The 17,126-nt window shown below is 58.7% G+C and overlaps 2 protein-coding genes across 4 annotated transcripts; both read left to right on the forward strand.

The window, feature by feature from the left end:
• Nucleotides 1–2,519: 2,519 nt before the first annotated feature.
• ATP6V0B (ATPase H+ transporting V0 subunit b) lies at nt 2,520–5,826 on the forward strand. The gene is made up of 8 exons (XM_041739227.1): nt 2,520–2,697; nt 3,415–3,463; nt 3,688–3,771; nt 3,881–3,958; nt 4,169–4,238; nt 4,365–4,416; nt 4,629–4,819; nt 5,516–5,826. Exons 1-8 carry the CDS (start codon nt 2,631–2,633, stop codon nt 5,540–5,542), a joined length of 618 nt encoding a protein of 205 aa, XP_041595161.1. The 5' UTR covers nt 2,520–2,630; the 3' UTR covers nt 5,543–5,826.
• An 843-nt stretch (nt 5,827–6,669) lies between these two features.
• Nucleotides 6,670–17,018, forward strand: B4GALT2 (beta-1,4-galactosyltransferase 2). 3 transcript variants are annotated; one of them, XM_041738550.1, is made up of 7 exons: nt 6,670–6,949; nt 8,467–8,822; nt 9,054–9,289; nt 12,803–12,993; nt 13,177–13,299; nt 13,417–13,521; nt 15,610–15,755. In XM_041738550.1, the coding sequence occupies exons 2-7, from the start codon at nt 8,519–8,521 to the stop codon at nt 15,665–15,667; spliced, it is 1,017 nt and encodes a 338-aa protein (XP_041594484.1). In that variant the 5' UTR covers nt 6,670–6,949; nt 8,467–8,518; the 3' UTR covers nt 15,668–15,755. The 3 variants fall into 3 exon arrangements, with proteins under 3 accessions (XP_041594484.1, XP_041594482.1, XP_041594483.1); XM_041738548.1 differs by lacking the exon at nt 15,610–15,755 and adding an exon at nt 16,130–17,018 and having other exon boundaries at nt 6,674–6,949; XM_041738549.1 differs by lacking the exons at nt 6,670–6,949; nt 15,610–15,755 and adding exons at nt 7,301–7,442; nt 16,130–17,018.
• The last annotated feature ends 108 nt before the right edge of the window (nt 17,019–17,126 follow it).

Below are 17,126 nucleotides of genomic sequence, written 5' to 3' on the forward strand. Positions count from 1 at the left end.
TCTGATGTGCAATTGACAGTTTACCCTTGTCAAAGGTTCTACGTGGTCTAGACCAGGGTTTCTCAACTTTGGTTCTATTGACATTTTGGGCCACGGAATTCTTTGCTGTGAGGGGTTGTCCTGTGCACTGTAGTATGTTTAGCATCGTCTGTGGTTTCTGCCCACTAGATGCCCCCCCCCCCCAACATACCCCTTCCCAATTGTGATTACCAAAAATGCCTCCAGACATTGACAAATGTCTCCAATGGGGGCAAAACTGCCCCTAGTTGAGAACCATTAGTCTAGACTTGTGTTCTCCAAAAAGTAACCACTCGACACATATAGCTATTTAAGCATGAATTTAAATTAGTTAAAATTAAAAACGGTTTCTTTTTTTATTATTTTAAATTCAATTTGTTTTTTTTTTTTTAAGATTTTTTATTTATTCATGAGAGACACAGAGAGAGAGAGAGACACAGGCAGAGAGAGAAGCAGGCTCCATGCAGGAAGCCTGATGTGGGACTCAATCCCTGGTCTCCGGGATCACACCCTGAGCCAAAGGCAGATGTTCAACCGCTGAGCCACCCAGGTGTCCCAAATTCAATTTGTTTTTGTTTGCTCGTTTACTTTTTTTTTTTTAATTTAAATTCAATTTGAAAAACTCAGTTTCTCAGGGTGCCTGGCCAGCTCATGCAATTCTTGATCTGAGTCATGAGTTCAAGCCCCATGATGGGTATAGAGATTACTAAAAAAAACAAACAAAACAAAACAAAAACAACAAAAAAGATGACAAAAAAAAAACAACACAAACCTTTAAAAATAAAAACTCAGTTTCTCAGTCACACTAGTCACATTTTGGTGCTCGTTTGGCCACAGGAGAGGACAGTGTATCTATAGGACATTTCCATTATTGCACAAAGTTGTATTGAACAGTGCTGGTCTACACGGACTATAACTTTGTTTCTCAGGGAGAGGGGGGAAACTTAAATAAACTAGATACATTTTTTCCTTCTGTTTCTTTTTATTCATCAAACACTACAGGTCCTGAGTGGAGATCTGAATTGTATTTAATTGGATTCCCGTCCTCACAGTGTAGTTAGGAAGAGGCAATTATATAAGCAATTACCACACAGTGAAATGGTACTTTCCGTGAGGAGGGAAGCCCCCAGGGCGTACATCTCCACGTTTGCAGAGAATCTTGGCATACTCGCCCTGTCCAAGGTGTTGAAGAAGCAGGTACACAGGGAGCTATGAGGTCCGGGCTCTCAGGGAGTGCCCAGTCTATTGGTAGAGGCAGATCTGTAAACTAACTCTGGCAGCAGACAAAGTGGACACCAATCGTCTATTTTACAAATAGGTATGGAGCAGCCACTGTGTGCCAGTCACTGAACATAAAATAGTAAGCTCAACAGAAACCGTTTCCTAGTGCTTACATTCCCTTGGGGGGTGGGGGAAGAGATGGACAAAGTAAAACAATTAGTATGCCCAATAGTAATAAGCAAGTACTACGGAGAGCTATAAAGCTGGGAGGGAGTGTAAGGGAGGAGAGTGGATTGCCATATTGAACAAGTCGGCTAGGGACGGCCTTGTGAAGAGGGTGAGCAAAGACTGAAAGGGAGTGATGGAGTGAGCCACATGGATGAGTAGATGCAGAGGGAACGAGTGCAAGGGTGACGTAGTGGGGGTATGGCTGGTGTGTTCAAGAAATAGCAAGGAGGCCAGTGCAGTTGGTAGGGGTGTATTAGATGAAGTCAGGTCAGGGGCATGGGAAGCCACATCGGAAGAGACCTCGTTGGCCATTATTAGGACTTTAGCTTTTATTCTGAATGAAATGGCTTTTTTTTTTTTTTTAAGGTTTTGTTTATTCAGAGAGACACAGGCAGAGGGAGAAGCAGACTGCTTGCAGGGAGCCCGACGTGGGACTCGATCCGGGGTCTCCAGGATGACACCCCAGGCTGCAGGCGGCGCTAAACCACTGCACCACCGGGGCTGCCCGAAATGGCATTTTAAACCAGAGTGACATGATCTTAAGTTTCATAAGGATCACCAGGGCAGCAGGGTTAGCCCAGAGCAGGCCCATCATCTGCCTCTGCGTTAGGGAGGGATCCCTGGAGGAGTGCTTTCTGGGGACCAATGGGCGTTAGCTGGGCAACGGGGTGAGCACGAAGATGCTTCAGGGAGAGGAAACAGCAAGAGCACAGTGAGGGAGAGTCCCCTGGCTGGACTGGGAAGGACAGCAACGGAGGAGGCCCACGGAATAGCACGGGGCTGGAGGCTAAGCTAGGGAGGCCCGCGGGCGGGCTCCGTGTGAAGCAGGGCTGGTGGGCCCAAGGGGGGCTGGCTGCGGGGCAGACGAGGAGCGCGGGTGACCAGGCAGAGGTCGGGGGCCGAAGGACGCCGGAGCCTCTCGGGAAGCGCGAGACTACAACAACCACAATCCTCCAGGCTCCAGTTCCGGCGTCGCCGAGTTCTGGCCGGGTGGCAGCGGCGCGACGCCAGGCCTGGCCTGGGGTCACGTGGTGCCGGCGCGTCACGTGGGTGAGTCAGGTGACGCTGCGGGGCGGGCGGACAGACTGCGGGGCGGACGGTGGACGCAGCGACGCGGGTTTAGCTGTGGCCCCACTGACCCGAGCCCCGCCGTCGTCGCCGCCATGACGGGGCTAGCGCTGCTCTATTCCGGGGTCTTCGTGGCCTTCTGGGCTTGCATGGTCGTCGTGGGTGAGGCCGGGCCCTGGCGGGCGGGGCTGCAACGCCGCGGGAGCAGCGGGGTCCCAGGAGTGCTGGGCCCCAGCGCGGGCCCTGTGCCCGGGGCTTCGGGACGTGGCCTCCGGCCCGGCGGCTCTTGTGACTCTGCCGGGGGAGACCCGGGTCTCTGGCCCCGTGGCGCGGAGCGCGGATGGCGGGGAGGGGGCCGAGAGCAGCCCCTCCCCCGTCTCACTGCCGCGGTCCGTCGCTCCTTCCAGAGGGGCCCGCTTGGGTCACGAGCCGGCTGTTCCGGTTCCTCTTTACCGGGTCCTTTGCCCTTCCCCCCCCCTCTCAGCTTGTTGGGTAAACAGCAGCTCAGCCTGGGCTGGTGGGGTCCGGTGCACCCTCCCGGGCTCCAGGGGATTCAGGCCCACGAGCCTGGCCGCGGGGGGGGGGGGGGGTTGGGCTGGGGCTCGGGCTGGGAGGTGGTGACCTGGGGCGGGGGGGGGGGGCGGTTACTGAGGTAGTGGGGAAAATGGAGGTCTGAGCAGAGGAGCCTGAATAGATACCGCGCTTCCGCACGGAGGCCGGCCGAGGAGTCTCCCTTGACTTAGCGTGGCGGGCCTTTGGGGACGGGCATGTCAGCCGAGCAGCAGTTTCTCCACGAAGTTCGGAAGTTTCTTTGTAGAGAGCCGCCTCTAACTCTTTTTTTTTTTTTTTTTTTTTTTTTTTTTTGCCTCACCGCTGCAGGAATCTGCTACACCATTTTTGACTTGGGGTTCCGCTTTGATGTGGCCTGGTAAGGGAGAGCGGAGAGAGGATTCCCCTAAGAACTTTGCAGCTCCTCTTCACTGATCTAAGCCCCTACTCCGCCCCATCCCCAGCTGTCTGCGGTGTAGACCTTTGGGAGATGTGACGTGTTTTATCTCAGCATCCAGGACTGGCTTGGAGGGTCGGAGGACGGATTTTGTGCTCCCTTCTCCACCAAAGCTGAAATTGCTTTCTTCCCTATTTCCACACCAGGTTCCTGACTGAGACTTCCCCCTTCATGTGGTCAAACTTGGGCATTGGTCTAGCTATCTCCCTGTCTGTGGTTGGGGCAGCATGGTGAGTGTTGGGGGGGGGGGGGTGTGAGTCATAGCAGGTGTCACTGGGTCCTTAGTCATCCTGGGGGCAGTGACAGGCTCTGCTCATCCGTTTCTTACCTTTCCACCAGGGGTATCTATATTACTGGCTCTTCTATCATTGGGGGAGGAGTGAAGGCCCCCAGAATCAAGACCAAGAACCTGGTCAGGTAAATGTAGGGCCTTTGGAGGGTTGTCAGAAGCAGCTGCATTGGGAGCTGCCTATTTGTTTGAACTGATAATGCTGCTGCTGACCAGCCTCCTGGTGGGGTGAGATGTCAGTGGGGGAAATGGTGACTGAGGACTCTGGGGAGGAAGGTTGATTTCTTTCTCATTTTTTTCTCCTCTCCACCCCTGATGCCCACCACTACCACTACCAGCATCATCTTCTGTGAGGCTGTGGCCATCTATGGCATCATCATGGCAATTGTGATTAGCAACATGGCTGAGGTACGGAGAACCAGGGTGGTGTGGGCATCTCTTCCAATGTGTTCTATTCAGTGCTTAGTGAGGCTGGAGGAGAGGGAGTGGCATAAGGGGGAGGGGGGATTCTGATTATTTCTCTGCCTCCTGCAGCCTTTCAGTGCCACTGACCCCCAAGCCATTGGACATCGAAACTACCACGCAGGTAGGTAGATGTGTGAAGGAAAAAGGTTGGGGCTTCACATCTGCTTCCCCACTTGCATGCCTCAGCTTAGACTCATTATTTCAATATTCACTCCCTTTGTTTGGCCTGCTTGGCCTAGTTGGAGTGCTGACTATCCCCATTAGTCCATGTTGGGCCCTTGTCCTTCTCTCCCCCTGTGCCTGGCTTGGCCTCAATACTCTTTATCCTCTCAGGCTACTCCATGTTCGGAGCTGGCCTCACAGTAGGCCTGTCTAACCTCTTCTGTGGAGTCTGCGTGGGCATCGTGGGCAGTGGAGCCGCCCTGGCGGATGCACAGAACCCAAGCCTCTTTGTAAAGATTCTCATCGTGGAGATCTTTGGCAGTGCCATTGGCCTCTTTGGGGTCATTGTTGCAATCCTTCAGGTGATGAATCCCCTGGGGAGTCTCTGTCCTTGTCCCTATCCCAGCCTCACCCTCCTTTCAGAGGAGCCACTGTGTTCCCTTCTCCATCTGTAACCAGAGAACCCCTGAACAGCTCCCACCACTTCATTCCCATTTTTTTTTTGTTTTTTCCTTTTGAAGCTTTCCAATCTGGTATTGTTGACAAGTGTAATGTGTATTTTCCTGTTGTTCTGTGCCTATAGGTCTTCCGTTGAGGCTTTTTGTTCCATTAGTTCTTGTTTCTGTTTGTAGTCTAGACGAGGTTGGGATCTTGTCTTGTGTCAGTTTGTCTCGATGTGACTGTGTATCTCAGGGTCTGTGTGCATGTGTGCTGTCAGTAGGACAGCATGTCTGTATTGTGTGTGTCTTGTCCAACAGTGTGTAAGGGAGGCTGAGGATCAACCTGATGGTCTGAACGTGACTGTGTGCTAAGTGGGGTTGACACTTGGTAACTGGTCCTGTCCATATTGCCACTTCTCCGTCTCTGTGTCCCACAGCCTGACTCTGCAGTTGTCTGACTGTCCCTGTGTTTGTCACACCATGTCCATCTTGGTCCAGTCATCCATCTGTTGTGGTCTGCCCATCCCACCATGGGTTTGCTAGAGCTGATCTGTCATTTGTCCCTGTCTTAATCTGTTCCTCTGTCTCTGCCTGATTTCTCCTGTTCTTCTTTTGCAGACCTCCAGAGTGAAGATGGGTGACTAGATGATCTGTTTGGGTGGGGCCGTGTCCCACTCTTTATTTATTTGTGGTTTTCCCGGGACAGCTGGAGCTGTCATCCTTGGCCTTTCAGGGGGCTTGGTGTTCAGGGCCCCACCTGCACTTGCTGCGCACGCTGCCTGTCAACTTGGAGGCACTGCCTGGCTGGACCCTCAGTGTGGGGAGTGGGCCACTGATGGCCGCGTGCACCTGTGTACCGGTGTCCCACCTCTGCCCCCAACCCATCTTCCCAGTGTTTGTGAAATAAACGTGGTTTTCGTCTGGGTCAATGCTGCTTCTGTTGCCCTTCTTTGCTACTTTCTTTCATGGAGGGAGGGTAAACGGGCCTGTAGGCCTCAACCTTATGCCACCCTCTTGGCACATTTCTGTCTCATACACATTGTCTCTGCTCTGGACAGAGCTGGTTCCTGGGTTGGAGAGGAAGGATGCTGAACATCTTTCCTGGAGGGAACAAGAGAGTCTGGGGATATGGACCCAGGTGTTTGTGCAGGGGAGGGGGCTGTTCTCCTCCCCTGGCTTCTTCAAGGTTCTGTCTGCTAAGCCCGGATGGGCCACATCTCCTATCTGGCTCTGGCTCTACTACGTGGCATCCATCAGCCTCCAGCCCTGTGGGGCTTGGAGCCCATCACTTGCCCTGCCAGTACCTAACCTGAGCGCTTGTTCCCGGGGCCCCGTCCAGCTCCTCCCACTTCCGTGCCATCTTTTGCCAACCTCCTATTACCCTAGAAGCCCCGGCCACATCCCTCTTCATGCCTTTAAGCTGGCGGCCCTGTCCGCGGCCGCGGGCAGACAATCCTGTGCCCATCAACGAGCTCACACATCCCTAACCTCCCCGCTGGAGTCGCCTAACTTCCAGGCGCCCTTCTTTGGCGGAGTTGGCGCCCCAGCCCCCACCCGCGCCCTCCCCAGTCCGCACCCCGAGGCCAGCCCCCGGGTGCGCCTCCCCTCGCCGGCCCGGGCCCCGGCCCCGGCCCCGGCCCCGGCCCCGGCCCCCGTGCGCCGCGCTGGGCCGCCGGCAGGGGCGGGCGGCGGAGGCGCGCGGCGGGCGCGGGCGCGCTGGAGGCGGGGGCCGCGGGGGCGCGCGCGGGCGCGGGCGCGCCGGCCAGGCCTGCCCCTCCGAGGCGCCGTAGCGCGGGAGGGAGGCGGCGCTGTGGTCCGTCGGTCCGCGGTCCGTGGGTCTGCCGGCCGCCCGGCCCCGCCCTGCCCCCCGGGGCGGCTCGGCTCCATGGCCCGCGGCGGCGGCGGGAGGCGGCCCGGGGGCCGCGGGGGCCGCTGACCGGGCGGCGGGAGGCGGCGGGGCCGGGCCATGGGGGACGGAGCCGGCCGCAGCCACGGGAGCCGGGAACGCAGCCCGAGCCGGAGCGGCGCCCCCTGCTGAGCCCCGAGCGCCGGGTGAGCCCCCCGCCCAGCGCCCCGACATTCCAGACCCCGGCCCGCGAGCAGCGCCCCGAGCGCGGCCCCGCGATCCCCGCCCCGGAGCCGGTGAGAGGCGCGGGCGGCCGGACCCGGCCCGGGGCTGCCCCCGCCCCCCGCCCGCGCCCCCCCCGCGCCCCCCGCGCCCCCCGCGCCCCCCCGCCGGCCGCCCTTATTGTCCTCGCGCGCGGCAGGCGCGCCCCACTCACGCTCCCCGCGGCCCGGCCCCCGCCCCCGGCCCACGGACGCTCCCCGGCTCCACACCCACCGGGTCCTCGGGCCGCCCCCGTCCCGGGAGCCACGTGCCCCGCCGGCCTGCGTGTCGGCCCCGCCCTAACGCACCTCGGCCTGACCCAGAAGCCCGGCTGGGAGGGCGGCGGGAGGGATGTTTGCACGTGGGGCCCGGCGTCTGCGCGCCCGCCCGGGAGCCTGCATGCGTGGCTGTGCACCTCGAGGAGCCGCCGCTTTGTTTGTGAGTGTGTGACTCTGCGTTACTGTTACTGTCACTGGGGCGTGTCTGCGACTCTGTACGTAGTTCCTGGGGTGTCTGAGTGCAGGTGACTTCAGCTGGGACCCGGGGTGTCTGTGGTTGCCGTGTGGTGCCCTGTATCTGAGTGAGACCCAGCCTGCTCCCTGGGGCGCTGCTGGAACCGCAGCTGGAGCCGTGGCCCAGGAAGGACCCGCGCCTGCCTTGCCGATGCGGGAGCAGTGTCCAGGGCCCGGACCTTCCTTCTTCCCGGGGAACCAGGACCAGGAGTGCTGGGCAGGCTCCAGAAAGTTCATGCCAATCCTTGAGGTCTTAGAGGAGGGGCATCCTCTGCCCCACCCTATATTTTGACCTCTTGCTCCAACCAGAAGGAATCCCATAAACATCTTGATCATATTTGGGCCTCCTGGGTGCTGAGGGCCACTTCCCAGCCTGGTCCTAGTTGGCCTGGCCTACTTGTCACTGGTACCTGTCCAACCAAACCAGTGCCCACCATGTTCCTGGGAGGACTAACTGAAGTCATGAGTACCAAGCGCTCCTGTATGGTAGGTACTCAGTCAGTGGTCTCCCCTCCCCAGCCCTGGGTTGAGGATGCTGCCCTGCGGGGTGTCTGTTCTCTGGGGCACAGGTACACGTGTGGGTCTGCAGGTAAACGTGCTTCCATTTGGAGTTATAAACCACTGTGATCAGAGGTCTGTGTTGGTGTTTCTGAGGATACACAGGCGTGCACCTTGAGTGCCGGGTGCATGAGGTTGCACTTGTGTGTGTGTGTGAGCAAGGAGGAGGAATGTCTGCATACGTGGTTAGTCCTCAGGTGCGTGAAGATGTGTGAGTAGTGAATGGCCAAGGACTGTGTCTGCGTGTCCATTAGCAGGTAGATTGGGAGTCTGCGAGCATCACGGGGGATGAGCAGGTAATAAGTGTGAGCAGCCGCAGGAGAGGGGTGGGCGGGTAGCCTCACCCCGCCGGCCCTGACCTGCTGGGTCTGTCTCTCTCTTCCCCTGCCCAGGCCGGCAGCCGGATGCCCGGGCCCGTTGGGCGGGCCGGCGGCCGCCTGCGGGATGAGCAGACTGCTTGGGGGGACGCTGGAGCGCGTGTGCAAGGCCGTGCTCCTTCTCTGCCTGCTGCACTTTCTCGTGGCCGTCATCCTCTACTTTGACGTCTACGCCCAGCACCTGGCCTTCTTCAGCCGCTTCAGCGCCCGTGGCCCTGCCCGCGCCCTCCACCCAGCTGCCAGCAGCAGCACCAACTTCTCCCGGCCCAACGCCACGGCCCCCAGCTCGGGGCTCCCCGAGGCTCCCAGCGCCCGGCCCGGCCCCACAGCTCCCGTCCTGCCTCCCTGTCCCGACTTGCCGCCTGGTCTTGGTGAGCCTGGGGGGAGGGCCTGCCCCTAGGGGTGAGTGGAAGACCCCACCGGCTGCTTTGACTTATGGAAGGAGCCCTGGGGGTGCAGGGGTCTGGGCCGGTTGCGAGAGGGCGCTCCTGGGGCCATCGGCCCACCCGGGGCCTGCCTGGGAGGGGGGGGGTGCTGAGGGAGAGGGCTAGTGCCCCTGGATGGTGGCGAGGGCCTGATGCCTGCTACCGCCCTGCCTGCAGTGGGCCGGCTGCTGATCGAGTTCACCACGCCCATGCCGCTGGAGCGGGTGCAGAGGGAGAACCCGGGCGTGCTCCTGGGCGGCCGCTATGCGCCCCCCGACTGCACGCCTGCCCAGACGGTGGCGGTCATCATCCCCTTTCGACACCGGGAGCACCACCTCCGCTATTGGCTCCACTATCTGCACCCCATCCTGCGGCGACAGAGGCTGCGCTACGGCGTCTACGTCATCAACCAGGTGCGCTGCCGGTGGCCCCGGGCTGGCTCTAGCTGCCGGGGGACCCCTGAGCACCTGTGGGTATGGGCACCCACGTGGGGTTGGGAGCATTTGCGGGATCTTGTCTGCCGCCGGTTGTGTGGATGCACAGCCCCAGGCTGCGTGATATCCATGTGCACCCAGGAGGGCTTGCATGCCCATATAGGGGAGTATGTGCACGCGGGTGTTGGCTGCACTGATGGGTGTGTGCATGGCCTCGGGATGGGCCCCATTGTCGCTCCCTAGAGACCCCTCCCCATGGGGGTGGAGACCGGGGTGAGGAGAGAGAGGTAGAGCCTGAAAGAGGGATGAAGCTTGCTTGAGGGCCACAGCCACCGCAGAGGCCTGGGAACTCAGCTCCATGTCTAAGCCTTGCCATGAGCTTGGCAAGGCCTGGCTGTTGGGCCCCAGGGAGGATCTGCTGTGGGACTTGGGCCTCCTAAGTATGGGAACTAGATCCCCACCTCTGGGCTGATGGTGCAGGCTGACTTGGGGCCGGGGACTAGTTGGCCACAGAGGGCCTTGCCAGCCCGGGAGTTGAGAAGTGGCGGTAGAGATGGGTCTTTTTTTTTTTTTTTTTTTTTAATTTTTTATTTATGATAGTCACAGAGAGAGAGAAAGAGAGAGAGAGAGGCAGAGACACAGGCAGAGGGAGAAGCAGGCTCCATGCACCGGGAGCCCGACGTGGGATTTGATCCTGGGTCTCCAGGATCGTGCCCTGGGCCAAAGGCAGGCACTAAACCGCTGCGCGACCCAGGGATCCCCTAGAGATGGGTCTTGAGGGATGAACAGTCATCAGCCGGCTAACTGGCTGGAGGCCCTAGGGGTCGAGAGAACCATCTCGTGTATTTGGGAACTGGTGGCCGAGGTGTGGTGTCCAGCATCCAGCAAGCAGGCAAAGATGAATCTGGAGTTGCTGGCAGAGCCCAAATCCAGAAGGGTCTCTGGAGGCATGTCAGGCAGTTGAATTCCAGCCTGGAGGTGGTGGGGCACCACTCGAAGGTTCTAACTGAGGAGTAGCATGTACGTTTGCTTTTTGGGAAGATGGCTCTGGTTGCATGTGGGGGAGGGGCTGGAGGGGGAGACTTGTGGGGTGACCAGTTGGGAAGAGGCTACAATGTTCAGGAAAAGAGTGAACCTGCATGTGAGTCAGTAGCGGTTGTGGCCACGAAGGGGGATGTGACAGAGTAGGGAGTAGGGAGAGGGAGACACGGGGACACCTCGAGGGTTTCTCCTTGGCCATCTGCCGTGTGGTTGGCTGTGCCTGTGAATGAGATGGGAACACAGGAGCCCGGCCAGGGCTGGGGGAGAGCGTGACTCGGAATTCTTTTTTGCATGTGATGAGTTTGAGTGTCCGGGTGAAGTATGAGAGGAGTGTTCAGCCGGCAGTTGGACCAATGAGTCCAGCGAGCAATGAGGTCTGAGGTGCGGAGAGGCATCTGGGAGCCACCGGCATGCAGGTGGGCCCTAAGCCCAACAGTGTCCAGGCTGCCCAGGGAGCACAGGACCCGAGAGGAGAAAGCCAGCGCGTAAGGGACAGGTGGAGAGAGGGACAGCAGCACACACTGCGCAGGTTGGCCAGAAAGGCTCAAGGAGTCCTGGGAGAGGGTGGTGTCCAGAAGCCCAGGAATAAGTGTCCAGAAGGAAGCACGGCAGCTACGTGAGCACTGCTGGGGGAGTAGGGATATGGACCAAGAAGCGTCCAGTGGATTTAGTAACAAGGTGGGCCCAGCAAGAACCATTTCAGGGGCATGGTGGGGGCGGAAGCAGATTGCAGTGGGTTGAAGAAGGAATCAGATTTGACAAAATGGAAATAGCCAATTGGAGGCAACTCTTAAAAAAAAAAGAAAAATCTCTGCCGAGAAGGGGAGGCAAAGGTAGGGCGGTGGCTAGAGAGGTTTATTTTTCAGATGGAGTAAAATTGGGCATGTTCATGAGCCGTGTGGGAGAAACTCGAGGCTCCTGGCTGGGGAGAAAGGTCAGAAAGGAGAGCCGATGAGGCAGGAGAAAGTACACAACTGCTGCAAGGGCTGGTGGGAGAGAAGGTGCAGGGCAGGGAGGAGAGAGAGCAAGTAGGGCTGGGCAGTTTTGTTTTTTTTTTTAATTTTTTATTTATTTATGATAGTCACAGAGAGAGAGAGGCAGAGACACAGGCAGAGGAAGAAGCAGGCTCCATGCACCGGGAGCCCGACGTGGAATTCGATCCAGGGTCTTCCGGATCGCGCCCTGGGCCAAAGGCAGGCGCCAAACCGCTGCGCCACCCAGGGATCCCAAGGGCTGGGCAGTTTAGGGGAGCAGCTCCCATTCGCCTGGGCCCAGGCTGCCTGGTGGGTGGGAGGGGCATGCCTCAAGACCCCTTCAAGGGCCTGGCCAGCTCCAGCCTGGAGATGGTGGGTTGGGACAGAGGGCCCAGCTCTTTCCATGAGATCCTCCTTGCCCTGGCTAGAATTTGGAGCTTGGGCATGCGTGGCCAGGAACCCAGCCTCAAGGAGGCCTGGCCCTGCAGCCCCTTTTCTAAGGGGACCCCAGGCTCACTGGACTGCGACTGCCTGTACACCTGGGGAGACAAGTGAATCTAGCCAGATCCTGTCCTGTTCCTGTCCCCATCCTGTCCCGGTCTCAGAGGCTGCCCAGGGAGTTGGATGTGGGTCCAGATGAGCCAGAGGGCTAGGTGGCTGAGGCTCGGTGGCTCATCCCCATGGTTCTTTTTTTTTTTTTTTTTTTTAATTTTTATTTATTTATGATAGTCACAGAGAGAGAGAGAGAGAGACGCAGAGACACAGGCAGAGGGAGAAGCAGGCTCCATGCACCGGGAGCCTGATGTGGGATTCGATCCCGGGTCTCCAGGATCGCGCCCTGGGCCAAAGGCAGGCGCCAAACCGCTGCGCCACCCAGGGATCCCATCATCCCCATGGTTCTTGATCTTGGACACTGGGCATTGGGGTGTGCATCGTTCATCTCATTTTGTGAGTGCCCAGCGGGGATACAGCGTCTCAGGGCTGCTCTTCCTGGCACAAGGGACACGGCTACAAGGCACGCTGGAAAGAAGGGGTGAAAAAATGAGCGACAGGAGCACTCTGAGTCCCAGCTTAACCGGACTCTGGCATAAGTGAAGCTCACAGGACAGAGTGAATGATGACCTGGAGGCAGGGAGGTCAGGGATGCCTGTCCAGACATAAACTTGATGATCAAATCAGAGGAGAGCATTCCAGAGCTAACACCAGGGTCTCACGGCAGGAAGGAGCCTGACATGTTCCAGAGCAGCTGAGGAACATAGCGCAGCTGGGCCCTGGAGTCTGAGGGCGATGGCGGGAGAGGAGACTGGAGCCAAGCCATGGAAGGCCTTAGCAGGCGGGACTTAGGGGAGCCACTCAGAGTGGGGTGGGGAAGGCAGGGGAGTGGCAGGCCCTTGGGGACCACTCTGGACAGTGCTAAAGTGGCAGGTGCCTGCCAGTCACAGGCCCAGAGCTGACCTGTCCCCTGCACCGACCCCAGCACGGTGAGGACACCTTCAACCGGGCCAAGCTGCTCAACGTAGGCTTCCTAGAGGCGCTGAAGGAGGATGCCACCTACGACTGCTTCATCTTCAGTGACGTGGACCTGGTCCCCATGGATGACCGCAACCTGTACCGCTGTGGTGACCAACCCCGCCACTTTGCCATTGCCATGGACAAGTTTGGTTTTCGGTGAGGGCTCCCTTCTCAGCTAGATCCAGACTCCCCTGCCGCCACCACCCCCGCCCCGGCCACACCCAGTGCCCCCTTGCCTCCGGCCCCTGTAGCACACTCTCCCCCACACCCCCCCATCTCTGGCCTTCCCTCTGGAGTCCCCTCAGGCCACTCACTGACACCTGCCCTCCCCTGCCACAGGCTGCCCTATGCTGGCTACTTTGGAGGCGTGTCAGGCCTGAGTAAAGCCCAGTTTCTGAGAATCAACGGCTTCCCCAATGAGTACTGGGGCTGGGGTGGCGAGGATGACGACATATTCAACCGGTGAGTAGGGGTGGGCTGGGGCGGGGAGTCGACCCGGTGCAGAAGGTGCAGCACAGACTGGGCGAGGCTCCTTGCCCTTCCTGGTGCCTGCTCCAGCCCATCTGTCCCCATCCCCAGGATCTCCCTGACTGGGATGAAGATCTCGCGCCCAGACATCCGCATAGGCCGCTACCGCATGATCAAGCACGACCGGGACAAGCATAACGAGCCCAACCCGCAGAGGTGACCCCAAGCGCCCCTATTCCCTTGCTCCTTAGAAGTGACTCCCCGGTGCCACTGATCCCCAGACGTGATCCCAAGGCCCCTGACCCTTGACTCCTAGAGATGGCCCCCACGCCCCTGCTCCCTGTTCCCCAGCCCCTAGCTCAGCCTCACCCCAGACTTCTATCATCCTTGGCCTCATTCCTAGAGGTGACAACAATGTAACCTCTAGGTTACATTGAACCAATGTAAGGGTTCAAATCATCACGAGTCAATGACATTCCTGTCAGTGTCCTCACAGACCTCCCTCGTGCCAGAGCAGATAGGACAAGAGCTAGCAGACACTGGGCACAGCTCCAGGGCCTGGGGACCCAACAGAGGTGGCCTTGAGTGGCATGGGGCTGGGCGCCGAAAGACAGTGCTGAGCCCTCTGAGACCAGAGTAGGCCGCTCTGTCCCTGGGGGTGTAGCAACATTTGGTGTCCGGTGCTGGCTGGAAGAAGCACCTGGGGCATGTGCAGTGTAGACCAGGGCTTCCTGGCACTGCTCTAACCTAGGTGGGGGATGAGGGGAGCCAGGAGCCAGTCCCTGCAGGACATCCCACGGTGAGGTTCACTCCAGAGAGGGAGACAGGCAGTTGTAGCACAAGGTGATCAGGGCAAGGTGCTGTCCTCGCAGAAGAGGGAGTGATGGTGGAAGGCCCTCCTGGAGGAGGTGATGGTAAACTAGACTTTGGAAGATGATCCACTGGACAAGTATTTGTCACCCACCAGCCTGGGGCACAGTGCTGTATTCACCAGGCTAGTGGAGGAGGCCAGTTTGGAGAAAAGGCATAGTATTTGCAGGAGTCTGGAATGTGAACTTGCATGATCTATACGCTGAGAGTCTGAAACTCTGTTTTACAGTCACTGAAGGCTGGGGGTGACCGTAGAGGGGTCAGTGCTGGCTGTTGGGGTGTCAAACCCCAGGTTGGGAGTTTTACTTTTGTGCCCAGGGCACCGGGGAGTCGTGGAAGGACTTTGAGCAGGGAAGGAGAAGGATCAGATTTGGGTTTGAAAGGACCACCCTGTGAGTGCGAAGAAGGTGAAGGGCTGGTGGGCCTGGAAGGAAGCTGACCAGGCTTGATGGAATTGGGGGCCCTGGGGTGTGCTGGGTGTGAGGCTGCCGTGTCCCCGGATGGAACAGTGTGTAAGGGTGGGGAGGTGGGCTGCAGCAGCAGCGGAGGACCGGCATTTGGCAGGAGCACGAAGCCCTGGGCATCCAGGGAGCTGATGAAAAAGCAGTTCAGATAGAAACCGAGGTGAGCAGAGCAGGGAGAAGAGGGGCTGCAGGGCATCTGAGGGAGCGTGCTCAGTGTTGGGATGGCTCCTGGGGGGTGGGGGGAAGATCTGAGCCGAGCTCAGAAGGACTGGGAGGATCAGAACACTTGGGATGAGGGTGGGAGTGGAGCTCTAGAAGCACATGCCAAGGTGTCATCATGAGTTAGTGATATCTGCCTTGGGTGAGGAAGTGGCCAGACGGCAAGACATTTCTAGCTTGAAGAACTCTCTGGGTGCTGGTTCCATCCACCTAGGCGCCTTTGCCCCAAATCTAGTTCTCCTGGATTCTTCTTTGACCCTACATGTCTATACCACCAGCAGGTGGTGTCAGTGCCACTCCCAAAACAGATCTGAGCCCATCTGCTTTTCCCTTCACCACCTCTGTCCTAGTACAGCCTCTGTCATCCTGTCGGGACTGCTGCAGTGGCCTCTCACTAGTTTCCCTGTTTTCCTCGTCATTGTCCTCCTGTGGCTGGTGTCCTCTGGCTGTCCCCGCTGGCCTCCCACTGGGCAAAAAATCCCTCTCTTCTCACTCCTCGAATAAAAAACCTGCATCCTCTGACTTACAGAGCCCCACCCTGACCACCCTGACATGCTCTAGCCTCCAAGCTGTTCTTAAGCCCTTGGCCCATGAAGCTCTAACCACTGGCTGTGCAACTTCTCATTTCCAGGTTAGGGTCAGCGTGTGCTGACCTCTGCTTGGAATGCTCTCCCCCCTGCTGTCAGCTTGGTGTCACAGGCTCACCCCTTCCAAGGCAGCCGTCTTCATCTCCCTCCCCTGTCTCCCTTAGCACTCTGATGCGTCCCTTGTCGGTTGCCTGTCTCCCTGGTGGAACAGACTTGCCATGAGAGGAAGGACTTAGTGCCCTGTCCCTGACTGTGTCCCTAGTACTTGCGAGCAGAGCCTGGCACTGGGGAGACTGCTCAGTAAGTAAGTGGTGAGGGACGGAGGAGATAGCTTGGGGAGAAGAAGAGAGAAGAGGGGCTTGGGGAGCACAGATGATGACCCGACGCAGGACAAGTTGCCTTTGAGGTGCCTATGGGATGCCCGTGTCTGGGTCTAAGGCTGAGAAGAGCCTGAGATCAGAGAGAGGTTTGTGAGGGTGTCCAATTCTGGACTCGAGGGGAGATCTCTGTTTTAAAGGCAGATGCCAGAGCAAAAGGGCTCCAAGCAGGTAACGGGCAGAGGGTTTGGTGAGGAGAACTGAGTCATCCCTGGAAGAAGCCAGGGTGGCTTGAGCCTTACCCCCAGAGACCCCATACTGGGTTTATTGGGTAGCCCTGATCTGGACCCACTTCCATCCTATCTAGGTTTACCAAGATCCAAAACACGAAGCTGACCATGAAGCGGGATGGCATCGGGTCAGTGCGGTACCAGGTCTTGGAGGTGTCTCGGCAACCACTCTTCACCAATATCACAGTGGACATTGGGCGGCCCCCGTCATGGCCCCCTCGGGGCTGAGCTAATGGGTAAAGGCTCCCAGTGCCAAGGATTGTCTGCCAGAGGACTGACCTATATACTATATAGCCTGGCTGGCAGCTACTCTGTGGGGGATCCCCCAGGACTCAGACTGTGGGCTCTGCTTTCGGAGGGTCTTCCACAGGCCCCCCCAGCTGCACCTGGAAGTTTCAGAACCTACTTTGGGGGACTTCCAACCTGGGCGAGCCCCTCCAGTGTGGCCCTCTCTGGGGTCAACTCTTCGTCCCGTTCCTCCCTCTCCAGCCCAGCCCTCCATCACTGTCAGGGTCGGCCCAGCCCCTGCACTGCCTCACCGAGTGGCCCGGGCTAGGTCACTCCACCTCTCTGTGCCTCAGTTTCTCCCCCCTCGAGTCCCCTAGGGCCTGGAAGAGTAGGAGGTACAACTAGGGGGCAGTGTGGCTTCCAGGGGGAATTCTCAGACCTGGGGATCCCCCACGCTCCCAGGGGAGGGGAAACCTTTTTCATTCAACATTGTAGGGGCAAACTCTGGTGCGCCCCCTGCTGAGGAGAAGCCCCAGGAGGGGACCAGAGGGGGTGCTGTGTCGCTGCCTGGGATCTTGGGGCTGGGCTTTGCATGGGGGGCGGGGGAGGGGGCCTGGATCCGTCAGTCTGGTCCCCGCCTCCCTATCTCAGAGAGAAGGCAGCAGCCCCAGGGCCGGCTCGGTGTTTGTACATTGCACAGAAACTTGTGTGGGTGCTTTAGTAAAAAACGTGAATGGAGCAGCCCCTTTGTCTGCTTGGCGCTGGGGAAGCTGGGTCCCGGGTCCCAGACCCCGCGTGTGCGGCGGGAGGGCCACTGGCCTAGGCCGTCGGGCGGGCCGGGCCCGG

Source organism: Vulpes lagopus, chromosome 23 (assembly GCF_018345385.1).
Source record: "Vulpes lagopus strain Blue_001 chromosome 23, ASM1834538v1, whole genome shotgun sequence".
Lineage (NCBI taxonomy): Eukaryota > Metazoa > Chordata > Mammalia > Carnivora > Canidae > Vulpes > Vulpes lagopus.

What these genes read in the sequence shown, in the direction of transcription:
- ATP6V0B (XM_041739227.1), top strand. Translation starts at nt 2,631, where the DNA reads ATGACGGGGCTAGCGCTGCTCTATTCCGGGGTCTTCGTGGCCTTCTGG. An exon ending in TCTGTGGTTGGGGCAGCATG is followed by an intron (nt 3,772 to 3,880) that starts GTGAGTGTTGGG and finishes CCTTTCCACCAG; the next exon opens with GGGTATCTATATTACTGGCT. An exon ending in AAGACCAAGAACCTGGTCAG is followed by an intron (nt 3,959 to 4,168) that starts GTAAATGTAGGG and finishes TACCACTACCAG; the next exon opens with CATCATCTTCTGTGAGGCTG.
- B4GALT2 (XM_041738548.1), top strand. Translation starts at nt 8,519, where the DNA reads ATGAGCAGACTGCTTGGGGGGACGCTGGAGCGCGTGTGCAAGGCCGTG. An exon ending in CGACTTGCCGCCTGGTCTTG is followed by an intron (nt 8,823 to 9,053) that starts GTGAGCCTGGGG and finishes CCCTGCCTGCAG; the next exon opens with TGGGCCGGCTGCTGATCGAG. An exon ending in AACGAGCCCAACCCGCAGAG is followed by an intron (nt 13,522 to 16,129) that starts GTGACCCCAAGC and finishes CATCCTATCTAG; the next exon opens with GTTTACCAAGATCCAAAACA.